Source organism: Anas acuta, chromosome Z (genome assembly GCF_963932015.1).
Source record: "Anas acuta chromosome Z, bAnaAcu1.1, whole genome shotgun sequence".
In the NCBI taxonomy this organism is placed as follows: domain Eukaryota; kingdom Metazoa; phylum Chordata; class Aves; order Anseriformes; family Anatidae; genus Anas; species Anas acuta.
Genome location: NC_089017.1, coordinates 76090756 through 76112183, shown reverse-complemented (window position 1 = coordinate 76112183; position 21428 = coordinate 76090756). Strand labels below are relative to the sequence as shown.

The 21428-nt window shown below is 39.3% G+C and overlaps 1 protein-coding gene across 5 annotated transcripts in view; it reads left to right on the top strand.

Annotated features, from left to right (window-relative positions):
• Positions 1-21428, top strand: part of ARB2A (ARB2 cotranscriptional regulator A) — a 250954-nt gene that overhangs the window by 167716 nt on the left and 61810 nt on the right. For all 5 annotated transcript variants that reach the window (XM_068666428.1, XM_068666427.1, XM_068666431.1 and 2 more), the window contains 2 exons: positions 15490-15606; positions 18891-18975. In XM_068666428.1, the coding sequence (XP_068522529.1) occupies positions 15490-15606; positions 18891-18975 (202 nt within the window). The remainder of the gene's footprint in view (positions 1-15489; positions 15607-18890; positions 18976-21428) is intronic.

Genomic DNA, 21428 nt, shown 5'->3' with positions numbered 1-21428 from the left:
TGTTTCACAAGCACTGTTACATCAGTGCTATGTGAAAACAGGAACATCCTAGCTTGGTGCAAAAATGCCAGATGTTGCTGTTAGCTCCCACTGGTGTCTCCTACAGCCAGCAAAGCTGGGCAGTGAGAGCAGCACGCTGACCGGGCTGCACGCTTCTCCCCACTGCGAAATGCCAGGGCACAGGTTCAGGAGACAAAGCCTCCTGGTTTAAAGCAGCATTCATCCCTTCACCCACTCAGCCTGCACTCCCTGGGGGCTGGATGCCAGGACCAGGCCTTGTGTCCACTCCGGTGTAATATTTGCTCTAAATTCTGGTGTTCAGCACAAATATTCCTCCCGGCTGGCTGTCGCTGGCCTTCGGTTAGCGTGTAAAGTGTCCTGCAGACGTGTGTAGTTAGCAGCTGTTTGGCCTGATCCCTGCAAGCAATCTGTTAGTCGAGGTGATGGGGGATCAGTACAACTAAAGGCTGTCGCAATACAAGTTCTGATACTCAGCCGCTTAAAAAGTTATGATTGCATTACACACCAGATGTAATTTTTAATAAACTCCTAAAATACTGCCCTAGCCAGAACTGATAGCTATTAGAAGGTAGATCGATATAACAACAGATTATATTTTGTGCAGTGAATTGAAAATATTTTGTGTGAGTCCAGCATAATCTCTTGTAAATACCAAAGCGATTAAGAGCTATTTCAGTTATTAGCAATATACTTTTAAAGTGAGCACATAGTTTTCTAAAAAAACATCCTGAAAGTTACTGCACAACTTTAGAGGACAATGTAACATGTTGCTTACAAATATGTACGTTTTCTATTTATTTCTGTATAATGATGTAGTATTCTTAGACAGTTTGATCTCCTCACTGATGTTTAGTAATAGATCTGTCATTTAACAAGGGCAAGCATTGCCTAGTTTTGCTTTATTGGTTCATAAGCAAAAAGAAAAAAAAAAAATGTTTAATCAATAAAGAACAGTGCTTTTCGTATTCACCATTTTATAATTTGAAATCTTATTTTGTTAGTACTAACAGTCCACAAGCAGTGAGATGCCAGAACTGCTATAATAGGATTTTCCCCCTCCTAGCAGGATGTTGCTTATGGCTATAAAAAGTTAATTTCAGATCCTGATACACTTGCATTAATTTTTGAGACATTGGCGGAGTGTAGTACAGCGAAGAATAACACGAACATTGCACCACCATTCTGTAGCTAATCGTTTATTACCTCAAGCCAAAGGAAGCAGTGTTAATGTGCAGGCCGCAATGTCTGGGGAAAAAAAAAAAAAAAAAAAAAGTAGGAAACTGACAGAAAAGGTCTCCCAGATTTTTTCCTGAGGGTCTTGAGAAGAGGACCAAGAAGGGAAAGGAGAAACAATAGCTTTGTCATGTCATAAAGGCTAATGTTCACCAGTGCTTAAATATGTCCTGGCATACTTGGAAGATCATGTTAGTACATTAAAATGATATTTTATGATCAGACTGTAATACTTAACAAGCAATCCCGCTTTCTTTCTGCGTAAGAAAACTCGTCTTTACAGTTGTTTAAAAATACAATTTCTGTATGAAAAGCAAACGATTTAGATATCTATCATCGGCAATGTGCACCGTACCTCTGTAAAGCGTGTATATTCTTTGGAGTATTTGCTGACAAAAGGAGCATGTTGTCTCTTTGCTTGCCAGTAAGGGATCTGTTGACTCCACAGCTATGTAAAAACCTCTCATCAGCACCTATTTTAATCAGCAAGAACTTTACTATAAATCATTATCAGAAAAAGCATTGTGCTACACTTTTATACCAATACATTTATTTTGAAATTAATAGAGAAAAATAATACAGAGTCTGTGCTTGAGATGGGCTAATAAGCGTGCCCATGAGACTTTCCTTTTTAAGCACTAAATGAAAGCTTTTGCATTGCTAACAGGCTACAAAAGTTGCTTAGGTAATAAGACTCTTTTTCTCTTATCAGTAAAAAAGAAAAGGGGAGGGATGGGATGGCTCAAGGGATTGGTAATCAGATTACAAAGTCTTTCACTTCTAGGTCACTGGTTCAAATCTGCCCCCTGTTTAGTAGTGACCAAAAGCTGTTCCCAGCTGATGGCTTTTCAGTAGCCTTTGTGAGATGCATTAGTGATCTATATCCAATGCCTACTGAAAATCACTGTGAGCAGTTGTGTTGGGAGTCTCAACTGAGACCCTTTAAGTAGGAATAAACGACCTCCTTGCACAGTGAAGGGTTCGGCGTTTTATTTCCCAGAAAATAATTTTAATAAGGTAGTGAAGCAGTGCTGCTGAATCTGCACTGTCACAGCTGCTCTGGGCTTAAATAGCAGATCCCGCTTCCCAGGACTGTTACTATCGCTTCTCACTAGCATTGCCTCCTAAAAATTGTTACCAGCTTTCTTAAGAATTGGACTACTATCTCTCAATATGAGTCGCATGGTATCACTCCCAATTTACTTCCATATTAGGCTAGACAGATATCATCATAATTACAAAAAATGAGAAGTAAAAAGAAAATTACTAAATTTGTTCATCTTAGAAGAAATGTCATACTTATTAGGAAAATTGATTTTGACATATAGAGTGTGAAAACATCTTTATTGATGGTTTTAGTGCTGTATTAGTGCCATGGAAGCTGTGAGACCGAGACTTTGGTAGACTTTCATGCGATACGTGACTTAGGTCACAAAAACGTTCTCAGAGGAAGGTGGGAAGCGCATTTTAAATGAAATACTGAAAAGAGGGAATATTCCCCAGCTCCTGCAAAAGAACCTTTTCCGGTGTACGTTTCCCAGTGCCGTCTCTTGCTGGTGTTTATCGTCAGATATTTAAATGACACCTTTATAAACTGTGCCCTTGTCAGCATTATGAAGCGCTGTTTTCCTCCAAGTAGGGCAGTGCTAGAGGACAGTGGCCAGTGGCTGTAAAGGGAATGTAACTTCTACTTCATTAATACATGAGCCCGAAATGATGACTGTCTACTCCATGTGCTTGGTACATTTCTGTGGGAATCACTTCGTCAATTTAGAGGTGCTTTTACCTCCGCAGGGATGCACGCAACCCATTATGAAACTGCGGTTCTGTCCCCAGAATTAAATAAGGAAAAACTGTACTTTGTTTGACACAGTAGGAATGCCGCATGTACACCACCATGGTTATTTCCATATGGAGAGCAGAAATAGGTATTTCATCCATCATAAATGACGCGTGGTTTGATCAAACAGACCGCGTCAGCCAGCTCCCTCACTACGCACGTAGGCCTCAGTCACAACTTCGCCACTTGCTCCTCAGCCTGCGGGTGCTGCAGGCTGGTCGGTGGGCAGGGTAGTGTTTGTTGGCCTCCCTGTGAAGCCAAAAAGTTCTGCAAGAACCTGTTATTTTGCCAGCTTCCCTCTGGTTTTGATTTCCAGCGAGCACCTGGGTCTGCACCCCTGTGCTCACCATTTTATGGTCGCTGGGGGGATAGAGGATGGTGAGGACTGTTAAGGAGAGATAAGGGTTTGGTGCTGGGAGTGGAATTGTTCTGGCCAAGGCCTTTAGAGAGGAACAGTTTAAAAGGAAAGAAGAAATGTTAACCATGGCAGCAGGTGGGGATGTGTTAAGTCACAGCTTGGTGGGGCACCGGGAGGTTCCTTTCTGTAGCCTCACAGGCCAAGAAGCACAGGTGTAGAAAGAGCAAATCCCAGATGATGTGTCCATACTGATCCAAAATACACCTTCTGCATCTGACAGTCGTCTTGGAAGCCCACAGGACTCAGGGCAGTCTCTGGGTCCTGCTGGAGCTCACTGGCACCAGCACCTCTGTCCCCATGGGCATCCAAGGCTCACAGTGCGAGGGGCACGGCTGAAGGGCACCACCAGCTCTGTGGGTGGCTCCGTCCAGAAGTGAGGGTTTATATGACAAAGCCATTCCTTTCAGAAGCTCACACAAAGGTTACAGGGAAAAAAAAAATATATAAGTGGAGGCGTTGTCAGCCCAGCTGTTGTTAAGCTCATGAAAGCTTCCTCACAGGTCTGGTGTGAGCCTTCGCTCCCTGCCTGGGGGGGAACCTGGTTTTATTCCAGCTGTTACCTCCTGCCCCCTCTTTTTTGACATACACCAGCAGCACTCCAGGAGCAGAAAACTGGCAGCTTGCTGGGGCTGAGCTCTGGGTGATGAGGTTTGCCCGCACCTCACTTTTGTTGTGAGCTTAAACATTATTTCAGCACCATCGGCTGGATGGAGGTAGCCTCCCAGCAAGGCATTCATCCTGGTGTAGCGATGGTTTAGCTTACAGAAGGACCTCTGCACAGCTGTAGGAGCCTTGTCTCACAGCCAGACTGGCTTCTGTCTCCTCATGGACCCCGCACTGCCATGGGGAGCCAACAAAACCAGAAGCTGCAGCGTGGCAGTGGTGCTGGTATCCACCAGGAACACGAGACAGGGGCTGCCCAGGTGTGTTTCATTGTTTAACAGGACTTTGGAGAAAAGGGAGTGGACTGAAAGCTCGCTGTTGCTTCTGGTTTTAGCGTTGCTTATGAAACTTGGAAGATCAGAGGGTCATGGGGAATATCTTGCTAGTGATGTGTAATGGTTTGGAAATAAACACCAGGGGTGGCTCCAGCTGCCTTTGATCTAACTAAATGGCTATTATGTATATTCTATTTAACTTATTTTAAAATTAGGCAAAGAGCATACAAGAATGCTTCTCTGTGTGCTAGATGCCTGAACTTCCAACTGTGTGCTCAGGACCAAACAAAAGGAAAATGGTTCTCTTTCAAGGGGCTTATCATTTGGTAGATATATAACACAAAGCAGGCATGAAATGCTGTGGGAAAGAGTGACTGACATTCTACCTTATCCCATGTTTTTAACATTTTGAATTTTTATTGATGAGGGCCAGAATCTGCAGATTTCACACAGTGTCTTTTGCCTTCCACGACATCTGTGAATTTTTTTTTTTTTTTTGAAGTGAGACTTCTTAAGTCAAAAGTGATGAGCTTTTAGCTTAAAAAGATGGGAAAGTAGTTAAATCCACAGCAGGTCTGTTTTTTTTTTTCAGAGTGAACCAGAAACTTTGGAGAGCGTGCACAAAAAGTTCTGCGGACATCTCCTGGGGTTTCGTGCCAGGGTGTCTGATCATCCCAGTTATGTGGGATCCCAACGAGCTCTCCTAGGCTCCCACAGCCACAGGATGAGGCTGCTTTTTCCTCAGGCCCCTCATGGTGCATTTGTTGCAGCAGTCCTGCCTGGCTGGCCTTCCTGCAGCAAGAGGGGAGGATTGCCATGTTCTTCCCCATGCCCTCACAGCCTCCCCACAGGTGTAAATTGCTTCCAGGAATGATGTGGTAACCACCAAAGGCAGAATCCAATCCAAAATTTTCAAGACGATGTCTTCATTGCCTAACAACAGTGAAAAGAAATGCTGCTCTTAACATGCCAGAATCTCCCTTTGATGCTTGTGAGCATGGCAGGGACTGTAGGTTATTTTGCTAAAGGAAAACTGCATGTGGTAAGTGCGTATCTTCTGACATGAAAACCTGGGATTTTTCATTGCTGGTATGCAGCAGCCGTTGAACTGACACGTAGACACGATAGCATTCATTACTCTTAAGATATTACACTCCTCATTCTTCTGTTGACTCATCACTACCTGGCATAATTTCTCTGACTAATAATGTATGCGTGCATCATAAATACTTGAGGATGCTCTGTGGTGTTCGGTTATCCAGCTCGTGGTGAGGGAAGTGTGGAGTAGTAACGCATGCTCTCGTGTAGCATTCATTATTCAGCAATAAATGATGTGAGCAAGCCAAGAGCCTGGGGATATGACCAGGCTGGCACAAGGTCCCTGAGCATGCCAAAAGGACAAACTTAAAAATGGAGCATTTCTTATTAATCTGGAGAAAGCAGGGTATGCTGTTGTCACCAGCAGTGCTTCTGTTTCTGGTGTCACCCTGCCTTCAGAGCCTGCTTGGGTACAGGGGGCATCATCATGGTGAGATGGTGCCCTGGCCCCCACTCCCATTTCCAGAGATGCTGGGGGCTGAAGTCAGCTGCTGGGGCAGAGGCCCCGGCTCCCCAGGGCTTCAGGAGAGCAGCTCCATGCCCAGCATCTTCTGAGGGTGGAGGCTTCCTTTACCCCTACAGCTGTGTCTAGCATGGGCCAGACATCTAGTTCTAAATGCATGCTATTTATGAGAATCTGTTCTGTGCTCTCTTGGAAGATCTTTATCTGAATCATTTGCCATATCAGATTAGTTATACATCCCTCAGAACACTTCACAAAGTCCTTGTGTTTATAAAAGATTTTATCCTCCATGAAGCCCTCTTGGCTTTGCTGGTACCTCCCCATCTCGCAACTGGGTGGAAAATGTTTGATATCTAGTAGCGTGTCCAATGTCTGATAAAAAGGCGTGATAAAAAATTATTCCGCATTTCCCTCTCTGCTCTGCCATTTTTTTCAGACTTTGAAGATGTCAGCCATATTGTGGCACACTTGGTGTAATTTGGTTTTCTACCACACATTCCTTTTTGGCAAAGGAGGGTGCATGCAGCAGCAGCATTTCGGTGGGACTTCAGAGGGAAGTTGTTGCTCTTCTCCCTTGTTCGTCTCCAATAATAGATCATAATTTACCATTCCCTAACTGTGAAGAGAGTTATCTTCATGAGTTTGTGTGACCCCAGAAGTTTCGGTTTACATACCCTTGTTCAGAGACCTTGCCTGTGGAGAGACTTTTCCTTCCTGAAGTTACTCAGAGGTTGCAAGAGTCAAAGCTGAAGCTTCAAAGGACAGGAAGAGTGAGTGTTGTCTTATCCTCTTGCCGAAGTGGAAATCCAGCTGTCTGTGTTTAAATAACAAGGGTGTTAGACTTCATGTCCATCTGCGAGGTTCTGAGCTTAACATTCAGCTTCTTCTTTTTTTCTTTTTTGATTCAGGCCTTTTTGAGAAAAATTAATACATACACTGACATGTTTGTATACAAATAAATAGGGTCGGCTTCTTAAACTCTTGCTCCTTGCTCAATGAACTGTCTTAAATCTAAGGAAGATTTTTATTTTTCTTGATGTTAAACCTATGCAATTTTTCCTGTTTTTGTTGGTATAAAATGGAATATAAGAAAACTGAATATTTCATTAAAAAAATACACCAACATTACATTTGTGTAAAGTTGTAATAAAATAGTAAATAAAGTTGTAATAAAAGTTTTCCAAGAACCACTCAGATAGAGCCAGTGAAGATACCATTTTACCATGTTGGATTTAATCCTTAAAATGTACAAACTTGATAGTTTCACATTCATTTCAATAATATGATTGTTCACTTCTAGACTGAGTTCTGGATTTACACATCTGTTAAAGCATGAGAATTATTTTCATAACTTACTTGAGGCCATGTTTTTTCATTAGATATGAGCCATTACCTTCATGATGGTAAAATATGAAAAAAAACCTCCAACCCCTTGTATCATTTCATATCCAAGCCTTCGGTATTGATGGTTTTCATTACACACTGATTTTCAGAAACAGTTTAACTAATTTGATATCACAAAAATTTAAGTATTTATATTTGTATTTAACTTTATCTGAGCAAATAAAATGCAAGAGCATGTATATTCTGGTTCAAAGCTTCTTAGGGCTTTTCCGCCCCGAAGAAAGCTGGAGGTGCTGGCAGCTTACTCGCTCACGTGTCCTTGCTCACTGGTAGTCTTGATACGACGAGGCACCTCCAAAAAGGTGCCAGTCATGTGTCACTGCTTGGGGTCAGCTCCACATCCTGGGCTTGGTAAACTGTGTTCTCAATGGCTGGAAAATCAGCTGAAAACCTGGTACCGAATGTACCTTCAAAGCAGGAAACTTGCTCAAAATATTTGCTCATGATTTGGCCATGCCCTGAGCTGAGCAGGGCTCTGCAAAGCAGTCTGTGCAAAACTGAGCCCAGGCGTCCAAGTCTGGGGCAGCAGGCTGAGGGCACTCCCAGTTTGGGGCTGAAACACCTCTGTTTCCTAGTCTATATATACAGACTATAGACCTTCCCCAGTTCTAAAGCACTTTTAAATTTTCATATGGTCGTGGGTCTAGGTGGTTCTGATTACAATTGGTAGATTATTAATAGCCTTGCTTTATTTTATATTTTTTTTATTTTGTTTTGGTTTATTTTATTTTGGTTTATTTATTTTATTTTATTTTATAAATTTATTTCATTTAATTTCATTTTATTTCAAAGTAGACATGACGCTCAAGTTGTGGTAAACCAAGAAAAAGCAAAGACATGATCTACATCATAAGGCTTTACTGGCAAAGATGTATCAGCTAAGAGCTTGAAAAAAAACCTTTTGCCACCCCAGCCAAGATAACTATGTTAGCAAAACCTCTAGTGCAGGTTCTGCATAGCAGTTCCAGCAGAAGAATGTTTTTGCTGGCTTAACTCATGTCGCTTGGAGATGGGATGCAGCTTCCTGTCAGAAAACCTCCTGCATCTCTATTAAGAGCACTCTGCTGGCAGAGACATGTGGTAAAACCAGAGCAGCAAAGTATCTTCTGCTGTGCTGGAGGTTTAGGCATGATCGTGCACTCACAACTTTTTCCACTGCCTACATCCAAATTAACCGTGAGTACAAAATGAGCCGTAATTTAGCAAGCTGAGATGATTTTTCAAATGCAAGTTTCCTGGGGCTCCTGTACTGCAGTGGACATACGCAACTTCCCTTTAAACAACCTGGCTCGAGCATCAGATGCTCTTCAGCATTAGCTGTGCCAAATGCTGCACGTGTCAATTTAGGCTGCTTCCTGGCAGAATAAATTGCCCCTCGTGGCACTCCACTTCCCTAAGACAGGACCATTTCTGAGCCATGTGTTAGAGGCCAGTCAACGTCCCAGCAGAACATCAGCAATTAGCCTGACCAGGCATTGCTGTCTGGTCCCAGCTAGGCAGCTGGAACTTGTTCGCCCTGCAAAACGCCTTCTTGGTGGCGGTGACACCTGCAGAGCAAACCCATCTCTGGGGCAGCAGGTTGCTGCTGACAGAAAGGGCACCAACAACCAGACCCATCTGGTTCCTGCGTCTGCTCCTGACTTCCTCCGTGGCTCTCTAGTGGCTGAAAGGCGCAAGTCCCAGCAGCCTTCACCACTGAAGCATCTTGAGAGGCATTAAAAAAATTCTGGGTTTTGTTTGCTTTCGTTGAGTGTTTGATAGGAACATCTTGGTCATGCCCTCTTATCTAACTTACAATTTTTGTCTGTGAGGAAGCTGCATACAGAGCATTTTGTCTTTTTTTTTTTCTTTTTTTAAAAACAACAGGAGTCAACCCATGTAAGAGCTCTGTAGGTAGCTTTTATTAAAGGTCAGATGCTGTGTATGGTGGCAGTGGGCAGGCAGCCAGTGAGATCCCCACAGGGTTTGTGTTATGTGCTGGGCTTTCTTTTGGGCTATTACAGTGTGTTCATAGTAGCCAAATTGCTGAGAGGTTCGTAAGTGAGGTGTGCCAGCTTTGCTACCCGTAGTACACCTATTAGCACAAAAGTGTGTGTTTGGGAACTTGGTGTTCTCTGGATTATTACAGGTCCTTGAAGGCTTTTCTCCTGTAAGCTCTCTGTTAAGACACTAGGGACAAGAGAAGCCGGAGAATTGCATTATTAAGTTTAAAGTTTTAATAAAGCTGAAGCCTGAGGCTTTTATGCTAGAGAGCCATGAGTTTTGCTTGCACTGTTCGCAAAATATTGCCAGCAGAATTTCGTGTATGGGGAAGGGAGGAGGGGAGGGGCTGGTTTTGGTTTTGTTGTTGTTTAACTGAGCTATGCATAAGGGAGATGACCACTACCCTTATTTTAGATGTACATGTTTTGCTAATCAAGATTGGCTTTAAGAATTTATACCCTAAAGGTAGGATTTGTATGGAAACTACCAGTAGAGTTCTGAAACGGATACAAACTTACAGTGTGAAATGTGGCGAGTCCTAGACTCCAGATGCTCTAAAGCAGTCTGTTCTAATATGTTCGTACATTATTATTACCTTTACAGTGTGATGTATTGCTGTAGAAAGCTATCACAATTGTAGACATAACCTCCAATAGGTCCTTGAAGAAAATACCAGAAAATACTTGGTCTTTATATGATTGTGTCTGCAGTTGATCCCTTGCTGTTTAAAACTGGTGTGTATCAAATTCTTTGTCTACTGCAAGCAAGGATTTTAGCACATCTATGAATACAGTTAGGGGAAATTATTCTTCTTGCTAACTGAAAATGGGAACTAGTTTGACTTTAGATTATTTATGATGTTTGTTATATGCTGTTCAAGTATAGCTGCTCAGTAATTCTACTCCCCAGCGAACAATATGTTATGAAAACTTGGGAGTATAATTTACTTGTAAGATGTGCAAAAAACTGAGGGTATTTTAAAAATTCAGGAATTCTATCCAGGATGCAGTGAAAAGTCTTCGGAATCCCAGACCAACAAACATGCAGTACATGCAAACAAAATTGTATGCTTTGTGTGGAAGAGGAGCCCTTCTGAGTTCAGGAAAGGAATCGGCTCAAGTGCTCATGCTCCAACAGAGCAGTTCCTTGGCTTGCATGACACTGAGTGGAAGGAGACGTGAAGGGCACACCTAAAAGAGGGTGGACCTATACCAACCTTCCAGGAGAGCCTTCTCAGGTTCCTAAGAATCAGCACTTTCCTTGTAGAAGTGTTAAATGAAAATTGCCCACTCACACACCATTCCTAGTGAGTGATTTCTGATCTACTACTGCTCTTACAAATTCTTCACGGACCAACCGATGCCATTTTGATCCACCAGAATGTTTATCACAAATTCACTCCACTTCTGGAAATCATTGAGCGTATTTGGACAGGGGCTTTCAGTTCAGTTTCCTCTGAAAGGGATTCAGTTTACACAGGCCAATACCTCTTAAAGACTCAATCCACTGTGAGGCAATGGGAGACAATGGAAGCATTTGCATCAAATTTAGTTTTACCCCAAGCCAAGTACTTCAGGTAGACATAGCCATTCAAGCCCAGTATATACCATGGAAATACCATGCCACAACTGATATTGGCATGGAAGACCGAGGAAGTACATGAAAGGTTTTCTTAAAAGATCAAGAGAAAGTGAAATCTGGGGTATTTTTTTTAATTTTTGTTTTATCAATTTTTCATAATTCCTAATTACAAACAACTCAGAGGAGTTAGTATCCCACAAAGCCTATGTGATGGCATTTGACTTGGTTGTTTGGGCAATAAATACAAAAGGATAGCTGAAAGCTTTTCAACTTTCTTATACTTTTCTAAGCTTGAATTTTCATTCATTTAATGTTTGTTAGAATAGGTATAGAGAGTGTGGAACTGTTGCTGCAAAGCATTACACCCACAGACCGCTTGTCTAAAGTCTAATTGGGCCATGCATAGATGTTCATGTTTGGCATATCAGACCTTTGAGTCACCTTTTAGAATAGTGATGCTTTCATTTGAGAGCTCTGCTACAAAATCTATTAATACCGAAGATATATTTGATCATCTATTCTAAATATTTATGTAGCGAGGTTATGCATTACATATGTGATATGTATAAGAGACTTACGTTTTATAGGCATACACTGCGGATAAAGGAGATAGCAGCCTTTTGTTATTATAAAATTATAATAACTGTATAATGTAACCTTACTGAGGATTGCCATGTGACATTATGAACAGCTTAGTAGTAAATGACTTTTTAAATTTACAAATAAGCTTGCAAATAATATATCTGAATTTAATGGATAAAGTTTTAAATTATTTCCAGTTCGTGCTTATGTAATGATAGAGTTGAACTCTTGTGCAACACTTGTTCCTTGCCAAGTGAAGGAATAAACTTTCAACTACTGGAATAGAGATGACTTTCAAAAAGTGGACACTGGTCTAGGAATGTATCCAATACAAGGGTATCAAATGTAAAGCAGTGATGATGTGGTAAACAAATTACAAAAACCTTACAAAAACTTACCTTCTCTGACTCCACAGAAGGAACCCAAAGACAAAAATAAAATGGTACTTCATGAATAGAAAAGACGATCAGGAATGTGTAGGGGGCCCAAAATGGTGTATTGAGTGATATAGTAATAAAGGAAAACCTGATGGAGAAGTGCCTGTTTAACTATTTCTGACTGTAAAGGAATTTTTGGAAGAACAAGAAGGAATGTAAGGACAGAGCGATGGGAGCTCTAAGCCTAAGCCTCTAAGTGAAGGGGTACACTGAATAATTGCTTAATTGCTTTAATTTTTTTTTTTTTTTTTTTTTGAATCTCTTCAGAGGAAAATAATTTAGGATTTGAAAATTAGCATTGAGGAGGAAATTAAGTAATTCCTGGGCTGTGAAAACTGAGTGTCTGTGGAATTTACTGATGTACAAAGAGCACAAGGCATAAAATGAACTTTAGATGAAATCCCTAGGCCTTTATTTGCAGTTGTTGCTTCAGTAAAAACTACAGTTTTCCTGGAAAAAAAAATAGTGTGTAGTATTGTAAACAGTCTGTGCTCTATTAAATACCTTCATTTACAGCATGTCAATTTTAAGAGGCTGCGCTGGCTGCATGGGGTAAAACTAGTCCTGGGAAGTGCAAATCATGCATCCCCTAGCATTGTTCTTTTGGAATTACAGAGTTACATCAAATTTGAATGGGAGCTGGGTGCTAAATTTGCACTGGATATTAATGTATTTTACTGTATCATTTTTTATTCTGCTCACTTAGTTTTTAAAATACATGTGAATTCAAAACTATTTTTAGAGAAGATACTTTCATTTGGAGCTATCAGTCCATTCAATCTGAAGCATTGATGCCTCTGTGAGCAAAAGCACTTGGGTTACTCACATCTACCTGCAGGATAAATTAGGGTCCTTGCGAGGAGGACCTGCTGTTTGAGCATCATCTGGACCTGCTCTTCTCAGTTATAGTTATCACTTAACATCACACTCTAACAGAGGACTTGAGCTGTTGTAGAAGCTACGGCACGTGGTCTGGACGTGCTCTGTTGTGACATTTCTGTGTCACTTAAATATGGACACGTTAGACTTGTTCAACTGAAGGTTGTATCCTTAATCTCTACTTCATGTTTTTCTCTGCGTTTTGAGGGATTTGGGAGTGTGTTTGTTTGAAAATACCATTATAGAGGTATCCACAAAGCTGAGCAGCAGGCACCAGCAGGTGTTATGTGTGTCCCAAGTGGCCTCATGGCCACTGATCGTTGTGATGGTTGTCAAAGAGGGGCAAGCTCCATGGCCTGGGTGCATTCACAGCGCACAAACAGCATATCCATGCAGGACACGGTGCTGAGTAGCTCAGCAGATGTGCAGCCTGCCTTACAGTGAACTAGCTCACCTGTGGAGATAAGTCTTGTGGTTATTTTTGGCCAGTACTTTCTAAACTGCATTTAAAAAAAAAAACGATTTTTCAGTTATTTTGTAGATCCGAACCACATGTGGGGCCTGGTGTAATCCTAGAGAAATCACTTCAGATGACATATTCACGAGTCCAAGTTCTTCTGAAATAAGCTGGTTGAAGATCTTAGTGAATCATCCTTTTAAGAGGCAAAGCATTTATCAGTGCTTGAGATGTTCTTACAGCTTTGGGGAGGAGGATTATAGTGTTGATAAAAATCTCCATTCTGAGGCTCCACCTTCCTGTGGAGCTCCAGGGTTTCATCCCAAGTTTAGCAGAGTCACTGGTGGTTCCTTCAATTGCCTGAAGACGGCCCTGAGATATCCATTATTCGTACGTGCAATTCTTATTCACAACTCTTAGACTCTGTAGTGGAGAGGATCTGCACATCTTCGTGTTTACATTGAAATTCAGTGCTCAGTGTTGGATGTTTGGCTGAAAATGGCAGTGCCATGTTACCTCTGAATGAAGCCCAGCATTTTACAATAGATGCTATTTTGTCCAAAATATGTGATTTTGCCCCCTACGCACGCACCTGTTATCCTACCTTCCAAATATTGTAGGCATTAAATGTGAAAAAAAAATATATGTATGGCAAGTCTTCGCATGAAGGAAGATCACTCTTAGAAGCATCTTCATACACATTTGCCCCAAATTTCTTCAGCTTAGCTGAATTCCTAAATCACGTAATACTGACAGTATGGTCAGTATGATAGGCTACTGAGGAAGATGAACACCTGATTTTCTCTGGAATGGGAAGCTGTACCTTTATGTTATCTGTCCAATAACGGTGAATATTTTTTACTTAGAATATTAATTAGATTACCCTGATTTTAAAATATATATCAGGTAAATAAAAAAAAGGGCAAGACATTCACAGTGTCATACTGCAGTTATATGAAACTGGAAGTAAGAATATTTGGTCAGAAAGGTTTACATTTGTGGTATTTTGAAGATACCAGGAGATAGTTTATACAGGATAATGATAAATGCAACTTTTACATCAAAAATCTGGATTGAGGTGATTATTTTTGAGTTTCTGATGAAAAAAAATCATTCGCATCTGCCTTGTAAAAAGTCTGTTTTAGAGAGGTGTTTGTGGAGATGCAGCCTGTATGCTGATAAGCACTTACTAGAACATGAACAAAGAATGTCTGGCTTTAGAAATGTTGCATGTATTGCCATTTATACAAAAGAAAGCCGAAAAAACATTAACTTTAGCGTGACATACACAGTGATAAAGACACTAGTTGCGAAACGCTGGTTTTAAAAGTATAATTCATTATATTTTCTTTGATCCAGTCTTACAAATTAGGGTCACTTGTGTCAGGAGATTAAAACCTTTTTGTCTTTCTTTGATATCAAACTATTCTTTTTCAGTCCCTTTTATCTTGCAGAGCAGCACTGAATTCCACAGCATCTTTGTCAGTTCATTCGTGTTATTTGCAGCAATCATTTAATTGGTTTTAGTACTAATAATATTTAGTCATACTGTCGTTTCCAACAACAGAGACTCTTTAATAACCTAAAAATGTTGAGAAGCTCTGGTGATAGCTGGGTAAGCATATGTATAAGAGAGACCACAAAGAATTTTGGGACCATGGTGGGAGTGCAAGGCAGCTAAATTGGATGGAAAAAGAAAAAAACCATACAAGTCAAAGTAAGATTGTACATCAGAAAAACTACAGCAATCTACTGAAAATTAGTAGATGATAGTCATGAGTAGCTTACAGTGAACCACGGGTACCAGCTTCCCTGAAGCACAGAAATAGGAACTTGAAGAAGCTTGTAAAAGGTGTCCTCAGGGAATCTTCCATTTTTTCACTATGATACCTTTAATCCTAGAATTGTCAAGCCACATGGAAAATAATAGGACTGAATAGTTCAGTCAGTTAAAAGTTAGTATTATTTCTTTTATCAAAAATATTAGGTCTTTCTGTGTTTCTAGAGCTGTTAGGATTTGTATAAACTTTAAAACAAGTGAAGTCAAGTATTGAACTTGCATTACTCTTTCTTTTTTAATTTAAGATCATTATCTGTGACTAAGCAGACACTGCTCTATAGAAATAAAGAACTTAAAGCCAATATTTTTTAACAGATGATTCAACGAGAGGCAGAAGTAAAGAATAAGGTAACTGCTGTGGCGTTAACAGACTCTGTTCACAATGTGTGGCATCAAGAAGCTGGCAAAACTATTCGAGAGTGGATGCGAGAGGTGAGGCCAGTTTCTTTTTTTTTTAAGAGTTGGGGTGTATATGCCTGCATAAGGTTCTGTAAACATTTCTCTATCTGCTGACCATTTATTTAGGGTGAGAAAGAGAGCACATTATAGAACCATAGGAATTGTGTCCCCATACCAGCCCCTAAACTAACTGAGCTTAAAGCCGCTACTGAGCTTCAAAGTTAGCAGTCAAAATAGTAAGAATCAGCGTCAGCGTGAAATATAAAAACATACATGATTGTAGACCAAGTGTTGACTGGTAACTGAAGCAAAGTCACACAGAGTGCCGGGGTTCTGCTCCTGGCCTGCTACGGTGGTGGTGGAAAAGCCTCTTGAAGCTCTTCCTGACTCGGCTTGCTGATTTGTACAGCTGGTGAAAAATACTTGCTTTTATGAGATACGATTATTTCTGAAGTGCTCTGAGATTTTTTGATGAAAGTCAGAGAGTTTACTACTGTATAAAAGGAATGGCTAGTTGGTGATGATGCGATGGTGATTTATGGCCAGCAATCACAGTTTTCCACACTTGGGGGAAGGATGACGCCATGCATTCATTATTAATTTTCATATTTAAGTATGGGATTGGTAAGATTTAATTTTTTTTTTTGTTGCTGTTAAAGTGAGACTAACTAAATTTATGAATCTATTCCTTGTCAGATCAAGCTCATATCTGTGTTCTCTGTGTTCTCATTTCAGAGTGCTAAAACGATAGTTGTGTGTAGCAAATATAAACTACTTTATCCTGAACTTTTTGTTCAACTTGACTTTTTCCTGTGGTTTTAGTGAAACATTGTGTGCAGACTGCCTATTCCTGACTTAACCTTACCGTTTTATAGGCCATGACTGATGGGAATAGAGAATCACCTGGGATGCAGTCTGACAGCTCTGACTTAAATGTTAAAAATGTAAAGAATGGTAACCCCTACAGGCTCTGTCAGAAAAATCCCCATTTTCTTTATGGGAAATCAAAACCTTAAAATATATGTTACGTAGTAAAACTGAAATTTTAAATCCTGTAATTTGAATCTGACAACTCCATTTTTCTTTAAGCATTTAGTCTGAATAAGACAAGTGCATTACCTTTAATTTCATTTGCAGAAAGCAGATCTTAAAGAATAAGTTAAATGATTAATGGCCTAAAAAGTGGATGGAGTGTCATAACTTACATTAGCATTGAAAATCTCCTATAAGAAAGAAGAATTTTACATATGTGAAGTGTGGCTGAGTGGTATTAAGACTTGCATATCACCTGGATATCTCTTACTTTAATCAGGTTTAAGGCTACTGGTAAAATGAATAATAATTAAAATATACACCTAATCGCTGCCTGTCTGTAGGGCTAATTGCTGTCATTGAAAGAATGAATTGTTAAAAAAGTAATTCTTCATTGGAGCTATCTCTCCTGTATCATTGGTAGCCTATTTTTAGTACCTATAGAAGTCATGATTTTTGAATTTATTAGGAGCTGTGATGAATGATAAAACAAATCATCCATTTACATATCTTGACACTGCTTTCGAGAATACTTATTTCTTACAGGCAAGTGTCACATTGTATATAAAAGCTGGTTAATTGTGTGCTAATCTTCTGTATTATCTCCAGCTCTCTGATGTAGTGTTCTATCAGTAGTTAATATTAATTTTACTTATTTCAAATGAATGTAATACTTCATAAAAATTCTACTTCTTTTATAATTTCTACCATCTTACATTTGCAATTTCACATTCAGCTGTTAATTAAAATTATATATGCAAATTGTAAAATGTATAATACTTTACTACTTTAAACCTTGAAGCCTTTGTGAAATATTCCATTTTAACCATTTTTTACTAAAAAGTTACATTACTGGATAGTGTGTTTGTTTTTATTATTTTTTTTTGTCCACCGAGTTCAATAGTTTCATTGATCTACTGTTTCTTACAAAAATCTGCCATGCTTTGTGAACTTCACTTTCTAATCTCATACAGCAACCCTTCCTTTATGTTGTTCCTGCTCTCCCTGGTCCCAGAACAGTAGGGTTGCCTTGACAAATCTATTCAAAAGCCATTCCTCGGCCTTTATTGGTGGGGACTGAAGCCTTTGAAATTCTCTCCTCACTGCAACACAGCTGACATCTTCTTCCAGACAGAATGAATTAAGGAAATACAATAAGACACTTGATCTACCAGTCAAGGATCTTTCCACAGTGAGGACGGACTCCATGGTGCACAACTAGGGCAGCAAGCATCTACAAATACACAATACATGCTTATTTACCAGAATAGCAATCGTCCATTTTTACAATCATGATTGATGGGATGATTTTTTAGAAATCTGTCTGAAAATTCATTGGCTCTTTCCCCAAAAAAAAGTTGTGTGTTTTTTGTTTTTTGTTTTTTTCTTTAATGAAGTTAATCACTTTTGAGAAAGGCAGAACTCAGATTTGTAATAAGGGATCCATGTAGATCATTGTAGTTTGGCAGGACATCCTACTAAAAAAGTACTTCCTTTATAATTGAATCTTCAGTTTAATGTATTTGGTGTAGTTTCAGCATATTTTATAAGAGGTGTATTATTTAATACTTTAATTCATAGACTCCTCTGAATAAATATCATTTGGATCAAAACATTTAAAAACTTACCGGTAAATTCATCACACTCAGAGGTCCAAGAGTGAAAGTAAATGTAAATGTTTCCTGAACATAATCCCCCAAAGACCAGTATTTACATTTTTAAGTGTTCGTGCCAATTCATCGCAGTTATATATTTCCAACTATTTATATATTAATCTGCTATCTTAATGCTTAACTCTAATCTCTTGGTTTGGAATTTCACAGGCTTCTCTCCACAGCATACTCCATCAAAACACCCTTAAAATTCTGACTTTTTGCAACTTCCAAAGCTAGCGGTTCAGTTTTTATATAAATACCTATTTAACAATTACAGAGAAAAATGGCTTAAAATGTGCAGTGGATAGTTCAGATTCCAATTGGTCCAAGCACCCACTGAAGGCCACAAGCACTCAAAGTAGTGCTTAAAGACATACTATTTAAGCGCATTACGAATATCCTCCTGATCTTACCCTTTTTACCTATTTTTTTTTTACCTATATAGGATGAACCTACAATATTTAAACATCACTTGGCATGACCTAGCTAGTGTAGTTTACCTTCCAGTCCCTGTTGGGACCGCTGTGTAAATTAGAGCATTTTGAAGCGATACCCTTAACTTACAAAGCCCATGTTTATCCTTGCTCTGAGTTTTTGGCTTAGCAGACAATTGCCTGTCTTCTCATGCAGAACTGTTGTAACTGGGTGTCCAGCTCCGAACCGCTGGATATGGCCGTGGAGTCGATGCTGCCTGACTGCCCCCGAGTCTCCGCAGGTAGGTCGCTTTGTGTGCAGGCGGTGGATGTACCCGTTTGTGCCCAGGAGTGGCTTGGTCTTTTAAAAATACATTGGGTTTTGAGTGTATTTTAACCCTTCAACAGCAAGATATGCTTGGAAGCAGATGGCTGACTGAATACTGCTCCTTTATACAGTCCACTTATTTTTTTGTCATTTGTATGATTTTCATTCTCCTGTCTCCATATATTTTTCTAGTTCTTTTCTCTTTTGGTTTAATTCATCGATGACTTACAGATAGAAGCTTATGAAAAATAATAGTGATGATGAAGACTGGGAAATTTATTATATGCCCTTGAATAAACATCTAACTTTATGTAGGCAAGAAATAATGAAAGGTACACGTAAGTGAAGCAGAACAGTTCCCTGAGTCCTGATCAATGGAAGTCTAGTTTGTATAGCGAATTATTTACAGTGTCCAAGACAACGTGAGATTTCTCTTGTTTGGGAAGTATTCAGCTATACTTTCTCATTAATGAATCATAAATCATAAGCAGCACATGAAATAATATACAGAGACTTTTGTAAATGTGTAATAATTCCAGACGTGGGTGTAATTGTCAGTGTAACAGGAAAATCTCAAATCCACATAGGAAAGTAACCTAAAATACATAAAGCTGTTACTGAGTACGTTTGATTTGATTGCTCGTGTTTGATTATCAGATTTCTTAAAAGCCATAGGTGAGGTATTTCTGTAGAATACAAAATCAGGTTCAAAGGAACACACTGCCTATACAATATTAATTTAAAAGCTGTAGCACTGTTTGACCTTGGTCTGTGAGACACAGTTGTTCATTTGACAAGTTAGAGATCTGTACCTGTCTAGATATGTGAGGTTGTTAATGAGACCTCACATTGCAGATGAAATTTAGTTTACTGCAGGTTACTTTGAAGGCTTAAAAAAATTAGCCATACTTTGTTTGAGAGCTCACAACAACCAGAGACCTGTAATCACATTTTTACTGTGGGCTGAGATCTAACCATGCAGATCATCAGCTCTGTACAGACACAGTGCAATAACATTGACATTGCTCTTTAGGGCTTAGGGAAATGAAATATTACTAAAATTTTCATAGATTCAACATTCATTTACCAACTTTTTACTCCTTTATGGAAGACTACTGCAATTTAAAAGAAAAATATTCTTCAGTAGCAGAATTCCTCAAGACAGAATTCACTTTCAATCTTTGACATGTGTGTAGCTATTGTGGAAGGCAGCATGTTATAGAGGTCATTTTAGTCAGGTAAATGAGTGCTTGGATAGCAACTAGTCAGTGTTTATAGTGCACTTGCCAATACTGAAAATCGACCATTTGAGCTTCTCCTCTCTTCCTTTTTATTCATCCTATGCAAATAATATAAAGGGTATTATATAACAGAAATCCTAAATGTTATTTAAAAACTGACTGACACTTCAATAAGGGTATGAATAAGCCTTAATTTTACATTTCTTTGAGGAAGGGTCATAGTGGGCATAATGTTTATACTCAGTGAAATTAAGATACACTGAAGCTGCCAGCAGAAGAATTAATTTGAATGAGGTGGTATCTCAGCAAGTAAAAATTGTAAAAGAGTAAGTTGGCTATTTGTATTTTTTCATGCATGCAAACAGTGCTACTAGATTAAGATCACTGATGTTTTCGATGTTTTCATAAGAGATTTTGAACAACGATTTAAATGGAAGCTTACTATTTCCAGCTTGGTTCTTAAAAGGACAGTTTTAAATAGTATAGCTTTATGTGACTACTGCTGAATTACCAGTTTACTCATATGTTTCGTTCATATTTCTTTCTATATATGGACAACTCTAAGACATCTACAGAGGAACAACTGAATAATTCCTAGTGTGTTTATATGAGCAATGGTGAAAGCCTGCATTAGGGAAATTTGTAATAATTGTAAGAAATGCTGCTAGATTTAGGAGCACTAGTATCTAATTTTATTTCAGTGATTTCCTGAGAATTGCAGTACTGAAATAGCCCACACTCAAATACTGGCAGCATTGCCCTTGGTATTTAAATGAATAACAGTCAGAGCAGTCACAGAAATGAGAGGAGATTTTTTTTTAATAGATCTACAGCAGAATGAAGATTCAGTTATCTTTTCTGCTTGAAACCCTCTTCTTTATTTGTGTTTGCACTGAGAACTAAGTTCAGGAATATCTGTCTCTTGGGCGTATCTCATGAGCCAACTTTTTCATAAACGGTCTGATATTCAGCCAGCCAGCATATTGGGATTTACAGGCAACCCCAGTTTGTTTGTGAGCAGTGTATACTTCATATTACATCACATTTACTTGCTTATATTTTCCTTACAAATCACCAGAGAGAAATAAATGGCCATCAAACTGGAAAAACAGCTCGTATTTCCAGATAGAGTTGTTCAAGCTTTTGATTAGAATATTATTAAGTAATTAAAATGTTTGCCATAATT